At 39.1% G+C, this 18441-nt stretch overlaps 1 protein-coding gene across 2 annotated transcripts; it reads right to left on the bottom strand.

Moving 5' to 3' along the window:
* Positions 1–433: 433 nt before the first annotated feature.
* Positions 434–10621, bottom strand: PCDH18 (protocadherin 18). Of its 2 annotated transcripts, none has more exons than XM_050946233.1 (4): positions 7746–10621; positions 6790–6875; positions 6519–6682; positions 434–1550 (listed from the first exon to the last, which is right to left on the bottom strand). In XM_050946233.1, exons 1-4 carry the CDS (start codon positions 10248–10250, stop codon positions 886–888), a joined length of 3420 nt encoding a protein of 1139 aa, XP_050802190.1. In that variant the 5' UTR covers positions 10251–10621; the 3' UTR covers positions 434–885. The 2 variants fall into 2 exon arrangements, with proteins under 2 accessions (XP_050802190.1, XP_050802189.1); XM_050946232.1 differs by having other exon boundaries at positions 6790–6878.
* Between the last annotated feature and the right edge of the window lie 7820 nt (positions 10622–18441).

Here is an 18441-nt window from a genome sequence, read left to right on the forward strand (position 1 = left end):
CCCATAGAATTCCTTTATTGACTTCAACACAGAGTGGCTGACTGCTCAGCAGCTGAAAATAAGAAAGGTAGTAGTGACTTAGAGGTAATAGCAAGAGAGATTATTTTGTTGGCAGGAGAGGGAGGAGTCCAGCCAATTAACCCTTTTATTCCCACTACCAGAGAGGTCTTGAATCAGGCTGACCCACCTGGGAGAGGTTGGGTGCAACTCTTGTCAGAGCTTCTCAGTATCACTGTTAAGTTGGCCAAAGGAGTTTGTCTAAGAGCAACACTCCTTCTCAGTGGTGGTTGTGCCTCTGGAGAATGCCATCATCCCTCCTCACCCCTCTTATAAGCCATCAATTAAATGAGAGAATGACTCTCTGAACTGGCACGAAAAGAAGAACATCATTTTAGGCTTTATGGAAGTTGACAACTCTTTATTGTAACAATGAAACATTGCAATAAGGTGTTGGATCAGTTACTGAAACTAATGTATGGATAATGTTTCAGTGGGGTTGGGCCTGTGCTGTAACATTTGAAACTCTTTACAAAACTGTGAAAAGCAACATCCCTGTCTTTGATTTAGTTTACACACCTGCTTGGCAAGAAAGTCAAATGGTGCCAGTTATATACACTTAGGAAAACATGCTTGCCATAGGAGTACAAAAATAAAATTTATTTGTTAAATTACACATAAATATAAGGTACAAATGTATTTTTAAAATACAGATAAAGATAATCACACTTGCATTGTGTACATATGAAAATACAGTATTTTAATATTCAACATACACAGACACATTTATGATAAATGCAACTACTTGGCAATGCCAGTTCTTTTCATTCTGGTTCTTTTTCCTCCCAGTTTTCCATAAATATGGAAAAATATGATATAAAAAACCCTCTAATTCTGCCGGACATCTTGCAGCAGCTTGTTAATTTCTGCTACCAGCTCACTGGCATCCATTAGTTCATGTTTACCATCACTGAGGTGGTTAAGCACATTGTCAAAGTCATCTTCTTCATAGTTTTCTGGGATTTCTTCCATGGCTGGCAGCCATTTAGAGGAAGGTTGTGCACTCGAGTGAGTCCCTAGCATGACCCCAGTGTTGTTTGCAGGGTTTTGGAAATGTGTACTGGCTGCCCATGCTGCCACTCCTTGTGGGTAGCTTACAGTCTTGGCTGGTAAATGTCCCTTCCTGCGCTCCAGTGAGTTTGAGCGATTCATTTCATTGCATTCTGTATAGGTGTCCAGTGAAGGAGGCAACAGGCGCTGAAAAACGCTGCTCATTTCAGAGAGGAGAGATGAAGTACAGATGTCCTCTGACTCTTCCTCATTTTGACAGTCTTTACCAAATGTTGAAAAGCTCTTTTTCTTTTCATTGGACTCAACAGGCTGTGAATCTTCTTCAAATGCCTGCTGTTGCTGCTGCTGCTGCTGTGGCTGAAATTCCTCCCCCGGAATAAACATGTTACTTCTGTAATCAGAAGATGGAGAGGGCAGAGGTGGCATCCAGCATTGGTCAGAGTGTCCCAGAACTCTACATTCCTCTGTGCATAGCCTCATTGCTGTAATCAAAACCAAAATCTGAGATTAATGTTCAGATTCAATTATATAGATTACTCACAATTACAGGGGTCAGCACTAGTGCATATTAAAGGACCTGAGGATCCAAAGCTCTGATCAGGATCTGAATTTCTCCAAAGATCAGAGGTGTTCAGATCCAGTGTTGTGGTTCTCCCATTATAGAGAAGTTCACGTGTATTTTATCCTGTAAGAAAGGTTGATAACTATATAAAATATAAGATAACTATATAATTTTTAAACTTGTTTGAAGAACATATTATACCATTGTTTCAGAGAATCCCAAGAAAATAGGTGGCCTGGGTGACTTAAAAGGTAGAGGTTAGAGTACTGTCTTCTCATACAGGACTGTCTGATGAATAAAGAGACAGGGTGCGTGAGGTAATATCTTTTATTAGACCAACTTCTGTTGATGAGAGACACAAACTTTCAAGCCACACAAAACTCTTCTTCAGGTCTGGGAAAGTTACTCTGAATGTCACAGCTAAACACTTGGAATACCTTTCCCAGACCTAAAGAAGTTGGTCCAGTAAAAGATATTACCTCGCCCATCTTGGGTCTCTAATGTCCCGGGACCAACATAGCTACAACTACACTATATATATCATGTCTGTTGAGTGCCTTTCATGAATGAAAATTAATAAGTTTCCCTCTTTCATCTCGTAGTTGCAATTCAGTGAAGAGAGCAAGGGCACAGGATAGAAGGATATGGGAGGAAAGTTGTAACGAAAAGAAAATGAGGGAGAAGAGAAAGGAGAGAGAACAGAGAAGATATGGCGTTATCTCCATCTTCTCCAACTCTTGTTTCCTCTTTAGGGTCTGCTAGTAACACAATGAATTACCAAATGGGTGAAGCAGATTTTAATCCAACCTCATGACATTTTAGGCCAAATTCGTGCCCAATATATCTCCATTAACTTGAGTGGAATTATTCTAGGGATGTATTTGGCCTTTGGAAGCTGGCTGGTTTAATATCTCCAGTTGGTGACTGACATACAGTGACTATACAGACTACAAAGAGGAGCAACCAAGGACTTAAGGGATCTGGGCCCAAGATGAATGCTAAATGGAGGAAATGGGTGTTGCCCCTGCTTTTTGCCCAGGAACTCACATTCCTACCCAAAGAGGTGCTGGAGGGGACTGACCAGCCAGCATCCAGCCCCTGGAAGAGTTCTAGTAGGGTTGATTAGGAATGGAAGCATATGCAGCCCCTTTTAAAACACAGTAAACTGTGAGTGCAGGCCCTGTGCACAGAGGATGCCAGGAGAGAAGGCTAATTTCCACTTCCAACTGCTGAAAAAAGGAAACTACCTCTTTCCAGATGTTGAGGCTAATGGGAGTTGCAGCTGCTCAACATCTCTCAGGATTACCTCAGTAAATGTATTTGATTCCAAATAAGAGCATTGGGATTGTCATACCCCATCAGGGTAGTGGGCCATCTAGCCCAGTATCCTGTCTCTGATAGAGGCCAGTACCAGATACTGCACAGTAAAGTTCAAGAAGCACAGACATAAACAATTATAGAATAACTTTTGATTATGTGATACCTTGTCCACAGGAGAAGCTACTTCTTAATTCCATCAGTTAATGGTTAGACTGCGCCTTGAAGGACTGAGGTTTAGACCCTTCTGTCTTTTTATTTTATATATCTATATCATATCCCTTTTTATTTGTCTTTTCTCTAAACTAAACTAAACAGTCCTAAACTTTGCAGTGTCTGCACATAAGTTTCCTCATGGTTCTAATCATTTTCCTCACTTGTCTCTGGACCACTTCAATATCTGCAACATTGTTTTTGAGATAGAGTGACCAGAACTGAACACAATATTCCAGGTGAGACTATACCATTGATTGATATAGTGGCACTTTATTATTGTCAGTATTATTTCCCTACCATGCTTTATACAGTCTAACATATTGTTTCCTTTTCAATGTAATTTAAAATTCCTCTAGGTTTATACTCACTTCCTTTCTTACATCAGGGAGCATGAAATTTAGCAGAAGTATAGATGGCTGGAGGCCAGATTTTGCACTGGGTATTGCAAATGAGGTAGTGAAGGGTGAGCCTCAAAAGATTCATCTACATAAAATAATTGGTGTTTAAAGTGTTGGTTTAGATGTTTGAAATGCCTATGAAGAAGTGCTTTGTTTCCACACATTAAATGTGCTCACAATGTTTCACAGGCAATGCCAGTACCATTGTGATTGCACCAGCTCTTGACAAGTCTTGAAAATATCTCCACCCACAATGATTAAATCAAAAGATTTTAGTTCCAGTGTGAATGGGAATGAAATGCATTATAGCTGCACTGGTTCAGTTGGTCCTTTCAGTACAATTCCAGTGCAATTCTGTGAATTAATAGAGAACTGCAGGGCCATTAGTGTGTCAACGTTCATTGGCCAAGTTCACTCAAGGCCAAAGGCTTGTCACATTTAAATCAGTGGGAGTTTTGCCATTCACATTAGTGAGACCAAGATTTAGCAGTATAAAATAATAGCAATACTCTGAACACATGATCAAAAGCCCTACTGTATTTGCGAGTGGGCTTCAATTTTTTCCATCCCCCCAGATATGCCTCTCTCCTTATGTTGGAACAGGCAACTTATTCCAGCAATCAGGATGTTAATGATGAGGGTTAATGATGTCCCACTTTATCCGTAAGTCAGCAATAGAAAAGATATAAATGTACAATGGTACGGGTTAAGACTGAAATGTCAGAAGTAACTCTGAATGTATTTTTTTTCTAAACCGTAAACATATAGGTAAAGGTTTTTTAAATATATTTTTAAGGGAGAAAAAAGAAATGTTTTCATTGAAATTTAAAATGTTTGAGGTTCTCCCACAAATTCATGTGTATGGGAGATGGTCCATTCCTTCCTGGTTCCATCTAGGCAGAAAATATTGAAAAAACAATCTTTCTTACAGTATTTTGATTCTGTGACTTCTGGTCTGGTGTGAAAATGCATAGACACTTAAAAATAGAGGGACATAGAAGGAGGAAGCTGAACTTAGGAAACCTGAAGAAAGTTTCCATTCTACTTTTTGTGAGTTTGGTGTGAACACACAGATTAATTAATATGTTATCTTAAATGGTTCATGTATAACTAATGGAGTAGCTAGGGCTATGCACATAAACAAATATGTGGGATTTTCTAAAGCACTCCATGTTAGCCTAACTCTGTTCCCCTTGCAATCAATGAGAGTGTTAACATTCACTTCAGTGGGATCACAGTTGGGCCAAATTTTGAAAATTTAATTCATTGGTTTTATATTTGGAGGGTTAATAGAAAGTTCTTTAAATGAATAATAGGAATTTCAGCTATCTAAGAGTGTAAACATTCCTTTTTTTCCCTGGCAACCCACAATCATCCAGCCAGGAAGTAGACAATTATTCCTTAGCTGCCACTGTGGAAGGATTCCAGTGCAAAAATATTGCATCTGAAGTCTCCCTTAGCAGCTGCTGAGAATTATAGTAAATTCTTCCCTAATTTACCACCCAAGGAGAAAAGATTTTTGACTAAAAGTTGGATGGTACAGGAATAAATGGCTCCTAAATAGCAACTTGTTGGCAAGAAGGGAGGGAAAAAAAATCCTTGGAACTGTGAACACTTGGTCCAACCTATTGGGGCACTTGGACCTACATAATCCCAGCTACCAAAAGAAGCTAGGTTGGACTTCTGGATGGGAGGTTGGACTCAGGAGTAGTGAGAGACCTTAGAGTGGAGCAAAATCCACAAGAGAAGTGTTGAAGGTTTGAAAAGACAGAATTACATGTTTGGGGGCCAAGGTGAACAAGGAAAGGAAGGGCTCCAGAAGCCCTTTCATCTTAAACTCTCCACACAAATGCCAGGGAAAACTGAAGGCCCTTTTAGTGCCCTTGAGGGTTAGCCACCCCAAAGGTGGGAAGGAGGTGACAAGGCTTTGGCTCTACCCCATCCCGCTCTGGCCAATGGCACTAGCTGGTTACAGAAGGAAGCATGCTATGCACCATCCTAAGGAGCAGTTCAGTGGGCACTCTTACCCTGCACCCTAGTGCACAGCAAATTGTAGAGCCACCCACTCAGCCCCAATATGAGCCTAAATCATACTGGCATAATCTGGCCCTGTAGGAAATGTCCTTCATGTGCAAGGATAAAACATTTCCTGTATATTTTGTATAGGCATTTAAATTTGGGCCTCATATTTATTTTCCAAAGATTTAGGAGTAAAAAGTACAAGTAGTTGTATAAATATTGGGGTTCTAATACAAAGATCACTTCTGAGCCTAATGTGATTTCCCAGTCTCATTTACTGTACTCATGAGTGAGTTTGAATTTACAAAAGGTTTATCTCCCTTTTGCATTGCCCCCTCCCCCCCAGGTATTCCTCTCTTCTTATGTTGGAACAATCAGCTCATTCCAGCAACCAGGATGGCAGATAATGAACTGCTTTGACATTCAGCACAAATACTGACATCAATTCATCAGTGGAAAACACAGTGCAGCTCTACACTTCCCTACCTAAAAACTATAGTCCATCACCTAACCCGTGCATTTTTAAGCTCTGGAAGTCTGGATCCTATTATGGAAAATGCATCTGCCAAATTATAGTTCAGTGTATTTTTAACACACCACAGCAGCCTGGTTTTCCACAAACATCCACCTAGTCATTAAAAATCTAGGGACATAGACCAGTTGACGCTTTTTGGGGGGGGATTTAGAGCCAGTTCATGTGGCTGCAAATAATAGCAGAAACTGCCTACGCACTGCTCTGGGCAGAAATTCAATAGTGTCCCAGTCTTTAGTGCACCAGCTGTGTTCTGGTTTGAGGACACTATATACTGTAGAGCAGATGAAGGAGGAAACATAAAACTTGAAAGCTAAATAATTTCAGCTTTCACAATGCTAACTACATCAATGTGACAGTCAGGGAGCACTATAAATAAACTATTCAACTTTCATTGTGTTCTTACCTGCAGGAATTCTCCCATCTGTAAGGAAAAGGTCACTGAATCCTTCCCCAAGAAGTCTGTCAATTGGAGAATCTCTACCTAAATCATAATCACTGTCTCCTGCTTCACTATCACCACGGCCACTATCTTTCAAGCTAAATTTATCCATATCTTGTAGGGCATATCTGTAAACAGAAAAAACATGGTGATGGAATTATATTTTGTTATCGCATGCTCAGTATGTGGTTCTCAGATAAAAATGTTTTGATCAGAATCTAACTGAAATCTTCACCTGTAGCTTCTGGAATATTTGTTTCCTCGAAAACTTGGTCTTGGCTGATATTGGCCCTGATGAAGCATTGAAAGAAGCTGAGAGACCTGCTAAAGAAAAGAAGAAAACACTGATTCCTGGAAATAAAATCCAAATGTCTATTTAGAAAAATTTTAATTATGTACTTCTTTTTGGTCTCTTCTTTAAAATTTAATTATATTCGTGTGCATATATAATGTAGTACAACTGGATATTTACAGTATACAGTGTTTGCCATGGAAAACATCTGAAGGCATTTTACAGACAGAAAATGCAATGCTGTTCGTTAATCTCAGAACTCATACTAATTAATTAACATTTTAAAACAATGGACTGCAAAGAGGAGGTGTTGTTTTGGGTTTTTTGGGGGTGAGTTGGTTGTTTTTTTTAAAGGAGAGATCAAAACTATGTAGTGTATATATTTAAAAAATAAAATAGGCAGTTTCAAATTATGACGATACTGGATGCTTACACTCACATAAAGATATTGGATGCATACACTCTCACACTACCACCATCTGCTAGCGCAGCTGCAGTTAAAATTGTAGCAGTGTTTCTACTATAAACCCTCATTTTAAGGAGTTTGTTCTGTCATTTGTACAAATACTTTGCATGTTATACACTATATGTGTCTGAACACACACACACACACACATACAGAAAACTGTACAATAATAAAGTACTGTGTATATTATGTGTATATAATACAAAGTTGTCTCAATTTAAAGAAGAATATAAAGAAATTATAATGGGTTTACTATAGTCTCTCATGTGCAGAATTGTTTTAAGATTCAATTGACAGAGTGGAACTGCAGTGCTGCATACCTGAAAACAGAGCTATAATACTTTCATACTGTCACAGACAGCATGCAGAACATAAACACACTCATAAAGGGGTGAATGAGTGAACATGCATGCAAAATAATATATAACCTTACCTCAACAGCAGGAGTAGCATGGGTCAGTTCCAGTGAGAAATTCTCTGGCACATGATTTGATGAGATTGTCACTAGACTGTTAAGTGATTGGTGACTATGATGGCTTTGTCGGCTGCTCATTTGTCCTCTTTCTAAGGTTGGAGATGATGAAGGAGAAGCTCTGTGGTGAGATCTGATGGGTAAAGTGCCATTAACAGTAGGTACAAGTGTAATGTCACCTTTGTGAATCTGTCTTGATGGTCTTTTTGGGTGGTGCTGGTAAGTTGATTCTGCCACACGGCAGTTGTAGGATCTTGTATCCTTTTTCTCTCGATTGCATCTTGTAGCAAAGATAACCATAATGACCAACAACACTGCACATATTGATCCAAGTGATATAATTGTTATCATAGAAACATCCAGAGAGGGCTGGCTAATAAAAGTAGCTTCTGTGCTTGGAATTGGATAAACATATTCCAAAACAGTACATTTCAGAAGTGCTTTGGTACTGAGTGGAGGGCTGCCTTTATCCTGAACTATCACAAAAAATTCCCATTCTTTAGATAAAACAGATTCTATGCTAACATTCATATAGATGTCACATGATCTTGGGTCCATTACAAATATGTTTTCTTCATTGTCAGCTATTATGGAACAGCTTAGTTCTGAGTTCATACCAGAGTCTCTGTCTATAGCCTTTATCCTAGTCACATGGAAGCCACTCTCAGCATTTTTAGGGATTGAGATTTCTGCAGTGTTATTGCGTAGTGCTGGTCCCACAATGACAGGAGCATTATCATTTTCATCAATGATAGTTAGCACAACTGTGGTATTACTAACAAGTTGCTGACTCCCTCCATCTCTAGCTTGAACCACAAAGGCAATCTGATTTACTTCTTCATGATCAAAAGTTCTGAGTGCATAGATTGCACCATTGGATGGGTCAATGGTCACATAGGTGGTTATAGAACTTCCCAAAATAAAGCTTTCCAAAATAGTGTATGTGACCTGTCCATTGTCCCCTAAATCTGGATCTGTGGCTGTGACAGATGTGATGTATGCACCTGGAGAGTTATTTTCTAAGATAACAACTTCATATCTGTTTGTCTGGAAGCGGGGTGGGTTGTCATTTTCATCATTGATTTGGACACTAAAATGTTTCACTGTGGAGAGACTTGGTGTCCCTTTGTCTTCAGCTATTACAGTCAAACTATATTCAGATCTCTTTTCTCTATCTAGAGTAGCATTAGTCAAAATTAAATAGTTATTTTCATAAGTCTTTTGAAGTTTAAAGTGGCCATGCCCATGAAGCTTGCAAACTATCTCTCCATTCACGCCAGAGTCCTTGTCTTGCACCCTGACTATGGCAACAAAAGTGTCCACAGGTGACCCTTCAGAAATGTGAGCTATTTCCTCATTCCCAGGGGACATCAGGTTTAAATTAATTTCAGGTTTGTTGTCGTTGACATCCACAATTTTAATGATAATTTTGCAGTGAGCTGGGATAGAATTTGGACCCAAATCTTGAGCTTGGGCATCAATTTCATAGGATTTGGTGATTTCATAGTCCACTTGTGTCAGGAGGGTCAAATGGCCTTTCTCTGAGTCTATTTTAAAAGTCTCTATAATTTTGGAAGACACATGACTACTGAAAGAATACATGACTTTACCATTAGCGCCCTCATCTGGATCAGTAGCATTGAGGTCTATGAGCAAAGTACCCACTGGTGAATTTTCTAAGAGCTGAATTATATATGATTGTTGCTCAAAAACAGGACTGTTATCATTAGAATCAGAAATACTTATTTTTAGGATAGACGATCCAGATCGCTGAGGTACCCCCATATCTGAAGCAGTGAGTTGAAGTTCGTAGCTTGACTTCAACTCCCGGTCCAATTCTCTAACCACAATGAGTTCTGCATATTTGGCACCATCAGTCCTTGTTCGCACTTCAATATTAAAAAAATCATTTTCAGACAGTGAATAAGTGTGCAGAGAATTTTCCCCAACATCTGGATCAAAAGCACTGTCCAAAGGGATCCGGGTTCCTACAGCTGCACTCTCTGATATTTCAATAGGGATGAGAGATCTGGAAAACTGGGGAGAGTTGTCATTAATATCCAGCACTTCAACTTCAACATGGAAAAGCTGCAGATGTTCAGTAGGCAAAGTAATCACATCAAACTCTATAGAGCAGTTTAAGTTTTTCTGGCAGAGTTGTTCCCGGTCAATTTTAGCTCCTATGCTGATTTCTCCATTATCCTCTCGGACTACAAGTAAGGGAGAATTCCCTCTTTGCATGGCTCGAAAACGAACTGAAGAAGGGTTAGGAATTTTAAATAAAACATCAGCTACATCCTCTGATAGTCTTGCAATTACTGATCCAACTCTCTGCTCTTCATAAATCCTGTATTTCAAATTCTTGCCTAGCACATCTTTACTGAAAGATATTATCATCAGTACAAAAAGGAACATAAAGTGCATTTTGCTACTGATTTGGTGCATTTGTAAGTTTTTGCAATTCATTTCTCCAAGCAAGTTAAAAAGCAGTTCTTTCAATTTCCTTTGGTACCTTAAACCCAGTACACATTTGGTACTTTAAAACTTGAAAAAGTCTTTTATAATACAGCAAAGTATTAATATCTTAGTATATCTCAGAAAACTTTTTTTTTTTGTATACACACCGTGTCAGGATTTCCAGATACCATCTGTATGCAATCCAATCTCTCTCATTTGTTTTCCTGCTCCTCTTCAAGGACGAAATTTGTCACATCAGTGTTTTCTCCTTCTGCAGTTAGTATCCATTTATTGCAGAGTGCTAGCTGAATCTGCACTGTATCTTTTCTGAGAGATCCTCTTTCCCTCTCACTGTTCAGCTGCAGACTAAACACCCTTGACTGCTGACTCCAGTCTAAAATCTGTGCAACTTCACTTCAACTCATACAAAGCTTTTGCCCGGCATGTGTTGAATTGCTTCCACCCAATCAGCTTGCTTCCAAATCAAAGGACAGTGAAGTCACACACACACACACACACACACACAAAAGCTAGAGAATGGTGGGGGGGAGGCAGCTCCTCCCCCAGCATTCACTTTCTGTGAGTGTGCCACCACAAAGAGCAGACAAATTACTAAAGAAAAACTTTAAATCAACTTCTTGTCTTCTTTATATGACACTTCAAATTGTTTTTGTAATTTTAATTAGTCTTCTTGCCTCCACAAAACATGTAATCATTCTCCTGAAATATACACTTTGAAATCCTCTTTTTTCAACAAAACAAAATCTTTTTGAGTGCATTTGCTTAGCAAAGGACTATAAGGTATCATATCTCTAATTATGTCTTCCTCTTGCTCCTTTATTAATATATTGACACTTCTGCCTATTTCTGGATAACCTGCTTTTCTTTAATGTCTGTGTTGCTAAATGAAGCACAAGCTTCTATATCTCTCTTTTAGGTCTCTTCATATTCTTCTTGTTTGCAAACCCTTGCCCCTTAACTGGCTTCTTACTGAAGGATTCTGCAGCAGTGTTTTGTAATATGTGCACTTGTCTTTTCCTGAGTAGAGTTCTTTTTATGTGTGCTTTATTATTTTGTTGTTCCTGTGGTTCTTCAGAAAATCCTTTTCATCTTAGTTAAAAAAGCAGTTCATGGTGAACCATAACAATTCTACTAAGAGACACTTTATACATACCATCTGTTTAAAAAAAGCCCAGCAACCTGAAGGATAGATGGTGTAGATGGCCTGAAAGTGGCAATTTAATCATACCTTTTCCATGTGTGAAAACTATTTCCATGTACTCTACCCAAAAAAACCCCACAACATATTTACATGCAAGAGTCAAATGCCTGAGTCGCTAATGTCTTTTGTGTACATCAGAAATGCTATTGATCATTACGTGAGCCTCGTGCTGTATCCAGGTCACAGAAATTGATATGGTCTCATTTCAAATATGATTATTTATGATGGGCTTTCTGTTCCCCTTCTCTGCACTTCCTTTTAAGTTTATCATTATAGCCACATTCTTGCTGCTCTTTCATTCTTCTTTACGTTATTTCTATGCTGACTTTATCCACTTGCTTATTTGCTCATCCACATAATCTTACCATTGCTTCTTTTCATTTTTTTCTTCTCCTTCCACTCCCCCCATACCCACAAATGTAAAAAGTAAATAGCTGATTTTTTCACTTTACTTATTCTCAGCACAGTTCAGCCAAAGTCACTAAGAAGGTTCTTGTCGAAAAAAGAAAGCAGAGGAGGCTCAGCGTGAACTCTCCTTCTTTTTAAGCATTCAAAAGCATTTTATAAGCCATTGTCTCTTTTTTCAGAAACCAGCACCGTGTGGCAAATTGTGCAGAATAGAAATGCCTATAATGAATGTATTTAGTACTGGGTCACGCCGATGAACATTCTGCCCCCATGAATAATACTGTTTTACAAGTTTGCAGGCCTTTCAAATTGCTGGTCCCCAAACCCTATAGGCAAACTAGAAAAGCTAACACAAGAAACTGGGACTTTAGAAACCCATAGCCATCTGGCCTAAATCTCTAACAATCCAAGCCAATAATTATATCAATTCAGGCTTTAGTGAACCCCTTTGCAAACACCAAAAGAGCAAAGAAAGGAATTAGTGGCCATTCTAAGTTGGGGTGGAGGGAATTCAAAGATAAGCTAATTCCATTAGTTCATGGACAGCTTTTCTTGTAGCCCTGATAAACCTTCCTAAAACATTTTTTCCAAAACTCAAAGTGCAATTTCTTTCCTGACAGTAACTGGAGAAATGGGTTCATTTGAAATGTTCTGCCTAATGTCAATTAAAGGTATTTTATTGTTTTTAAAATGTCATTTTAAAAAAGAAGAGTGCAGGTGATGAATAATTCATAATGAAAAATAATTTCAGTGCTACATACTGAAATATTTAAAACATGGTGTAAATTAGTGTATATCCACAAGGAACATGTTCACATGAGTAACTGTTTAATGAATTTAGAAATACTATTTTGTGTTGCAAGATTTGTTATACTTCTCTTATATCTCTTTGCATACATTCATTCTATATTCATCATATCAATCTCTTTCAGAGCTATTAATCAGTCTACTACTAGATAGCAACATATCTCTATACAGCTCTTAAAATGCTGCTTCTTTCTTTAAACTAGCTGGAATCATCAATCAAGTTATTACTAAAAGGATCAAGTATGTGTATATTGTCTTGCAGCTGATGAGGTATGTGCTTATAATAAAGACAAACACTGAGATAGCATATTGTTCCTCATCTTGAATTCTGAACTAAAATGATGAATACACTGGCAAAATTTACTTTTTAAAAGGAACTCACTGGAACCTATGACTGACAACAGAAATATGTTTTGTTTTGTTTTGTAAATGCAAAAATCTGTTCATCATTCTAAAGCTGATATTTATTTTAGGCTCTCTGGACTGTAAAGTGCTGATGAAGAATCTGAGTTTCCTCCAGGCTAATTCTTCATGTATCCAGTGAAAGAGTTTTGTTTGAGTGTCTCTTAAACTCCAGTCCACCTTTGACATGGCAGACTTTGCTTACAAAGAAAGGAGAGAGTTCCACGTGCAGTCAGCAGACAATTCTTATGGTGTGTGGTATTGTGAACCTTGTTAGGCACGTGAGTGGAGTGCTTCTAACCTCCTGGAGAGTAATCTTGCTTACTTCTACTCTAATAGATGTCTATTCACCACAAAGCTCTTCTTAGAACTTAAATATTTAAAATGTAACTGTCATACCTGGAGGGAGAAAACAAACTGATTCCAAACAGTACTTCCACTCACCTAAACTTCCAGTCGCCACTTCAGACTCTACAGTTATCCAGCAGTCTAAATAACTTTGCTCTTAGACAAATATGGATTTATTTCTCTGGACTATACATTTTAAAGTCTGTTTCATTTCTCCAAGGAGTTTTGTTGAGTATTCAATAAAGCAGGATCTGTTCTTCTAAAACTCACTGACTTTCTTGTATTATGGCACCTAAAACCTAAACAGTAAGTGTATTGAGTAAAGACTTATGTTGGAGGAACAATTATTTACCAGGGACAATGTGTGTGTTTTTTTAATAAAAACAAGTGTCATCTCCTTAACAATATAAATGCAATGAAATTAGTGTACCCTGTTTTTTCACCCAAAAAACTGAATTTATATTCACTTTCAATCTGATTTATTGCCATATGTTGCATCATGTTACATCATGTCATACCATGCGCCAGCACACAAGATGTAGCAAGATAAAATGTGATTTGACACCTTTGTAATGTATGTGAAAGGCAGTCTTGCCAATCAGGAGTATAGTTTGAAAGGATATTTCCATCATAAAGAGGGCAGAGTTTCTTTCTTCCCTTCTTTTATTTCTAACTACATCTTTTATAAACAACATTTTCCAAAGTATAAACAGTGGGAATGTTTTCCCATTGCCATGTGTCTTGCATTTGCACCTGTGTAAGCTGTACGGTTCTACTACTGCTGTAAGCGAGGCCATCATTCTAATTTAGTAATGAGTAACAGCCATTCACTCACTTTGCTCTAGTGCAAATGATAACACATGGCACAAGGCAGGGGCATAGCAGGTTTCATGGCTTTCCAATCATAACCTATTTTTTCTAATGTGACTTGTGTGGTATGACACTCCATATTCTTTATAAAAATATGCTTAAGATATGAATATGGCATAACTAAGATATACTTTATGCAAGATAGCACATGTACGATATCATTGGAAAGGTCATGATTTACTGAATGTGATTATCCAATTTGTATGCATGTATCACTTCTGTATGTAAAGTTAGGAATACTGACTATGTAACAATTACAACTGTCAAGTATCAGAGGGGTAGCCGTGTTAGTCTGGATCTGTAAAAGCAGCAAAGAGTCCTGTGGCACCTTATAGCCTAACAGACGTATTTACAACTGTGTGTATACTTGGGGGGAAACACCCACCAGACAGTAGGCAATTCTCCTGACTGACCCATTTAAGAAGGACTGTAGAACTCTGAAGATGCTAATCTCCCACCACCCTGGGATGCTGCATTGACATTACAAGGTCAGGTGATGATGAAAAATTTTGTAACCTGTTTAGTATCCTGATTTGTTCATTTGCTATCCCTTATAATCACCTAAAATCTGTCTTTTGTAGTTAATAAACCTGTTTCTTGTTTATAACATAACCCAGTTTGTGCAATCCATATCGGGAGGGCAAGAAGATGTGCATTTCTCTCTTTGCATTGAGGGAGAGGGTGAATCTTTATGAGCTTGCGCTTTGCAGATTTTTCTATACCGCACAAGACAATATACCTTTGGATCTGCACTCCAAGGGAGGTGGGCACCAGAGTGCTGTGGTGAATCCCTTAAGCTGAGTCTTCCCAGAGCTGATCTCAATGTCTGTGTCTTTCTGCAGCTGGATATGGGTAAAGGGGGCCCAGGCTGGCAGAACATACAGGCTCGGTGGTATCCCAGTACATCAAGTGGCACCATAAAGAGGGGGCAACCCATCACAATCTGTATGGATTATTGCCAAAGAGCCATAGTACTGAGTTTAGAAAGGGTCTGGAATTATTTGGGTCCCTCTGAATAGAGTGAGTATCCTGATGAGGCCTATCAGTATTTGTTCTGTGTTCAGCTACCAGCAGTTCTTGCCGTTAATACATCAAGAAGGAGTGATTTGCCATTGCCTTGCACCCTGTTTTGTCATTTTTACCTCTGCAAAGAGTGTGTAAAAATTTTTTAAAAAAACACTTCCAAATCAGAATTCTCCACTTGTATGCTGGGCTGAATTAAGGCACTCCAGGGCACTAGCACATGAAAACATGAGGCCTCCAATGGCTCCACCTCCTCCCTGCCACTACTTGGTGCGGCAGTATCTGGGAAGGCCCCAACTCCAGTGTCCCCTCCAAGAGAAGCAGAGTCACAAACATGGGGCCCTGTATCATCCACTTAAGCCCAAGGGCAGCGGCCCCAGGAGCAGAAATCCACTCATCCCGCCAGAAGGTCAAGAATGGCAATAAGGAGGACTCCCAGTTCTTATTCCAGAAGCTGCTTAGGTGAATGGGATGAACTTACTGTATGCTTCTCCTGTGCCATATACAGTCCTCGTCTGTAACCGTCTTGGTGGAACTGCCCAGAGCAGTAGTTCTTAGAGTTAACACCTCAAAGAGATACAACAGCACTGAGAGGTGTTTGCTGACCCATGTATCAGGATGTCTGCAGACTCTGGTGACACTGGATGCTTTATGGTGTGCCATCATTTCTGATGTGTCCACAGCCTCAACATCCCTCCCACGGTTATTTCCATAGAAGAGGATGCTCTGGGCCTTCATCTTTATTGTATCAAATTTCCTTTTCCTTTTCACCAGAGACTAACTCTTATTATTTCAATGGATTTACTGGAATAAGAGCAGAATTTGTACTATAACATATGTATATACACCCATACTTACCATGTGTTTTTTTTTTTTTGATGATGGTACAATGGAGAGCTTCAGCTGTGCAAGGAGAAGGTGGCATGATGCCACTTGAATCCTGGCACTACCCGGAGGCTGATTTGACTCCCAGTGCAATATACAGTAGCCTTAGGACTGGTCTATATTGTGCTCAGCTTTGTCCGGCAGACAGGAGTCTCTGGACAACATTGGTGTTTTGGACAGGTTTACTGCTTGATGTCATGGCCTAGAGTAATTATGCTGGCTCTCTCCTCCTTGGGGAGCTAAATAGCATGAGGCAGAAGGATCTGGTCCTCAATATTTACATTATTCCCCACTATTCCTTTACAAGCAACATGTGAAAGATGTGTTGTGGTCAATTCTCATGTAGTCATTTACACCTGTGGGAAATGAATGTAACATGCTGTCTCCAGTGAGAACAGGTCTGGATTAAGTCATAGGCACTGTTGGCCCATTTCTAAAGGTTCAGCTCCTAAATCATGTGAGTGCATAAGAATCAATGTTTTCTATACACAACAAAAGTGTATTTCTAACCTGCAACCAAAAGATTGAAAATGTGACCCAACCGTACCTGACACATGCCCTACTCACTAATAAACCTTACTCCCCACTAATTTTGACTGCACTTCTTTGGGATCTCGGAAGAGAGAAAAGGTGCTGCAGACCCAGCTGGATCTCACTGCCATCCAGGCCATAATCGATCTGCATGGTAGGTCTCGCTCCTTGTAGCTCTCATGGACATAAACTGGCCGATAGTAAATATTTTATATTAGTTGAGACCAAGTGTCAGATTGGCAAAGGCACAAATGAAGAGATACAGAGCTTTTCAGAGTACTGGTTCAAATGTCCACATTAAAAAAAATCATAGTTAATATCATAAGTGGCAGATTTATTGTCAACCTTGTCAGAAAGATGAAAGAGTAAAAAGATTAAATTTGTCAAGAACCAATTGTGTCAAACCAACCTAATAGCTTTCTTTGACAGGACAACAAAACTTGTGGAGGGGGGGAAAGCGGTAGATGTGGTATCTCTTGACTTCATTAAGGCTTTTGATACTATCTCATATGACCTTTTCAGAAACAAACTAGGGATATACCACCTAGATGGTGCTACTATAAGGTGTGTAGTTATAAGTGGTTCACAGTCATTCTGGAAGGGCATATTGAGTGGGGTCCCACAGGGATTAGTTCTGGGTCAGGTTCTGCTCAATACCTTCATCAATGATTTAGATAATGGCATAGAGAGTACACTTATAAGTTTGAGGATGATACCAAGCTGAGAGGGGTTGCAAGGGCTTTGAAGGATAGGCTTAAAATTCAAAATGATCTGGACAAACTGGAAAAATGATCTGAAGAGAATACAATGAAATTCAATAAGGACAAATGGAAAGTACTCCAATCAGTTGCACACATACAAAATGGGAAATGGCTGCCTAATAAAGAATACTGTGAAAAGGGATCTGGGAGTCATACTGGGTCAGAAGTTAACTGAGTCAAAAATGTAACGCTGCTGCAAAAAGAGCAAACATCATTCTGAGATGTATTTGTAGGAGTTTTGTAAGCAAGACACAAGCAGTAATGCTTCCACTCTATTCCATGCTGATTATGCATCGACTGGAGTATTGTGTCCAGTTCTGGCTGCCACATTTCAGGAAAGATGTGAACAAATTGGCGAAAGTCCATTGAAGAGCAACAAAAATGATTAAAGGTCTAGAAAACATGACCTATAAGGGAAGACTGAAAAAAATTGTGTTTGTTTAGTCTGGAGAAGGGAAGACTAAGGGGGGACACATAATAACAGTTTTCAAGTGTATAAAAGGTTGTTACAAGGATGAGGGAGATAAATTATTCTTGTTAACTTCTGAGCATAAGACAAGAAGCAATGAGGTTAAATTGCAGCAAGGGCGGTTTATGTTGGACATTAGGAAAAACTTCCTAACTATCAGGGTAGTTAAACACTGGTATAAATAGCAAAGAGAGGTTGTGGAATCGCCATCATTGGAGATTTTTAAGAGCAAGTTAGACAAACACCTGTCAGGAATGGTCTAGATAATACTTAGTCCTGCCATGAGTGCAGGGGACTAAACTAGATGACCTCTCAAGAACCCTTCCAGTCCTATTATTCTATGACATTGAGACTGAACCTGCTTTTGATAGTTAGAAAAAGTAATTCATGTTCAGGACTGAGGTATATCACAGGGTAGTAGGCTGGGTAACTTTTGTGTCATTCACCTCCCCTGCCATCAATCCACACCTTTCA

The sequence above is a fragment of the Gopherus flavomarginatus genome, chromosome 3 (genome assembly GCF_025201925.1).
Source record: "Gopherus flavomarginatus isolate rGopFla2 chromosome 3, rGopFla2.mat.asm, whole genome shotgun sequence".
Taxonomy (NCBI): Eukaryota; Metazoa; Chordata; order Testudines; family Testudinidae; genus Gopherus; species Gopherus flavomarginatus.

Excerpts from the sequence above, each read along its gene's own strand:
- PCDH18 (XM_050946232.1), bottom strand. The coding sequence starts at position 10,250 with ATGAATTGCAAAAACTTACAAATGCACCAAATCAGTAGCAAAATGCAC. Across the intron at positions 6,879-7,745 it reads ATGCTACTCCTGCTGTTGAG|CAGGTCTCTCAGCTTCTTTC; the intron begins GTAAGGTTATAT and ends TCTTTTCTTTAG. Across the intron at positions 1,551-6,518 it reads AGATGGGAGAATTCCTGCAG|CAATGAGGCTATGCACAGAG; the intron begins GTAAGAACACAA and ends TTTTGATTACAG.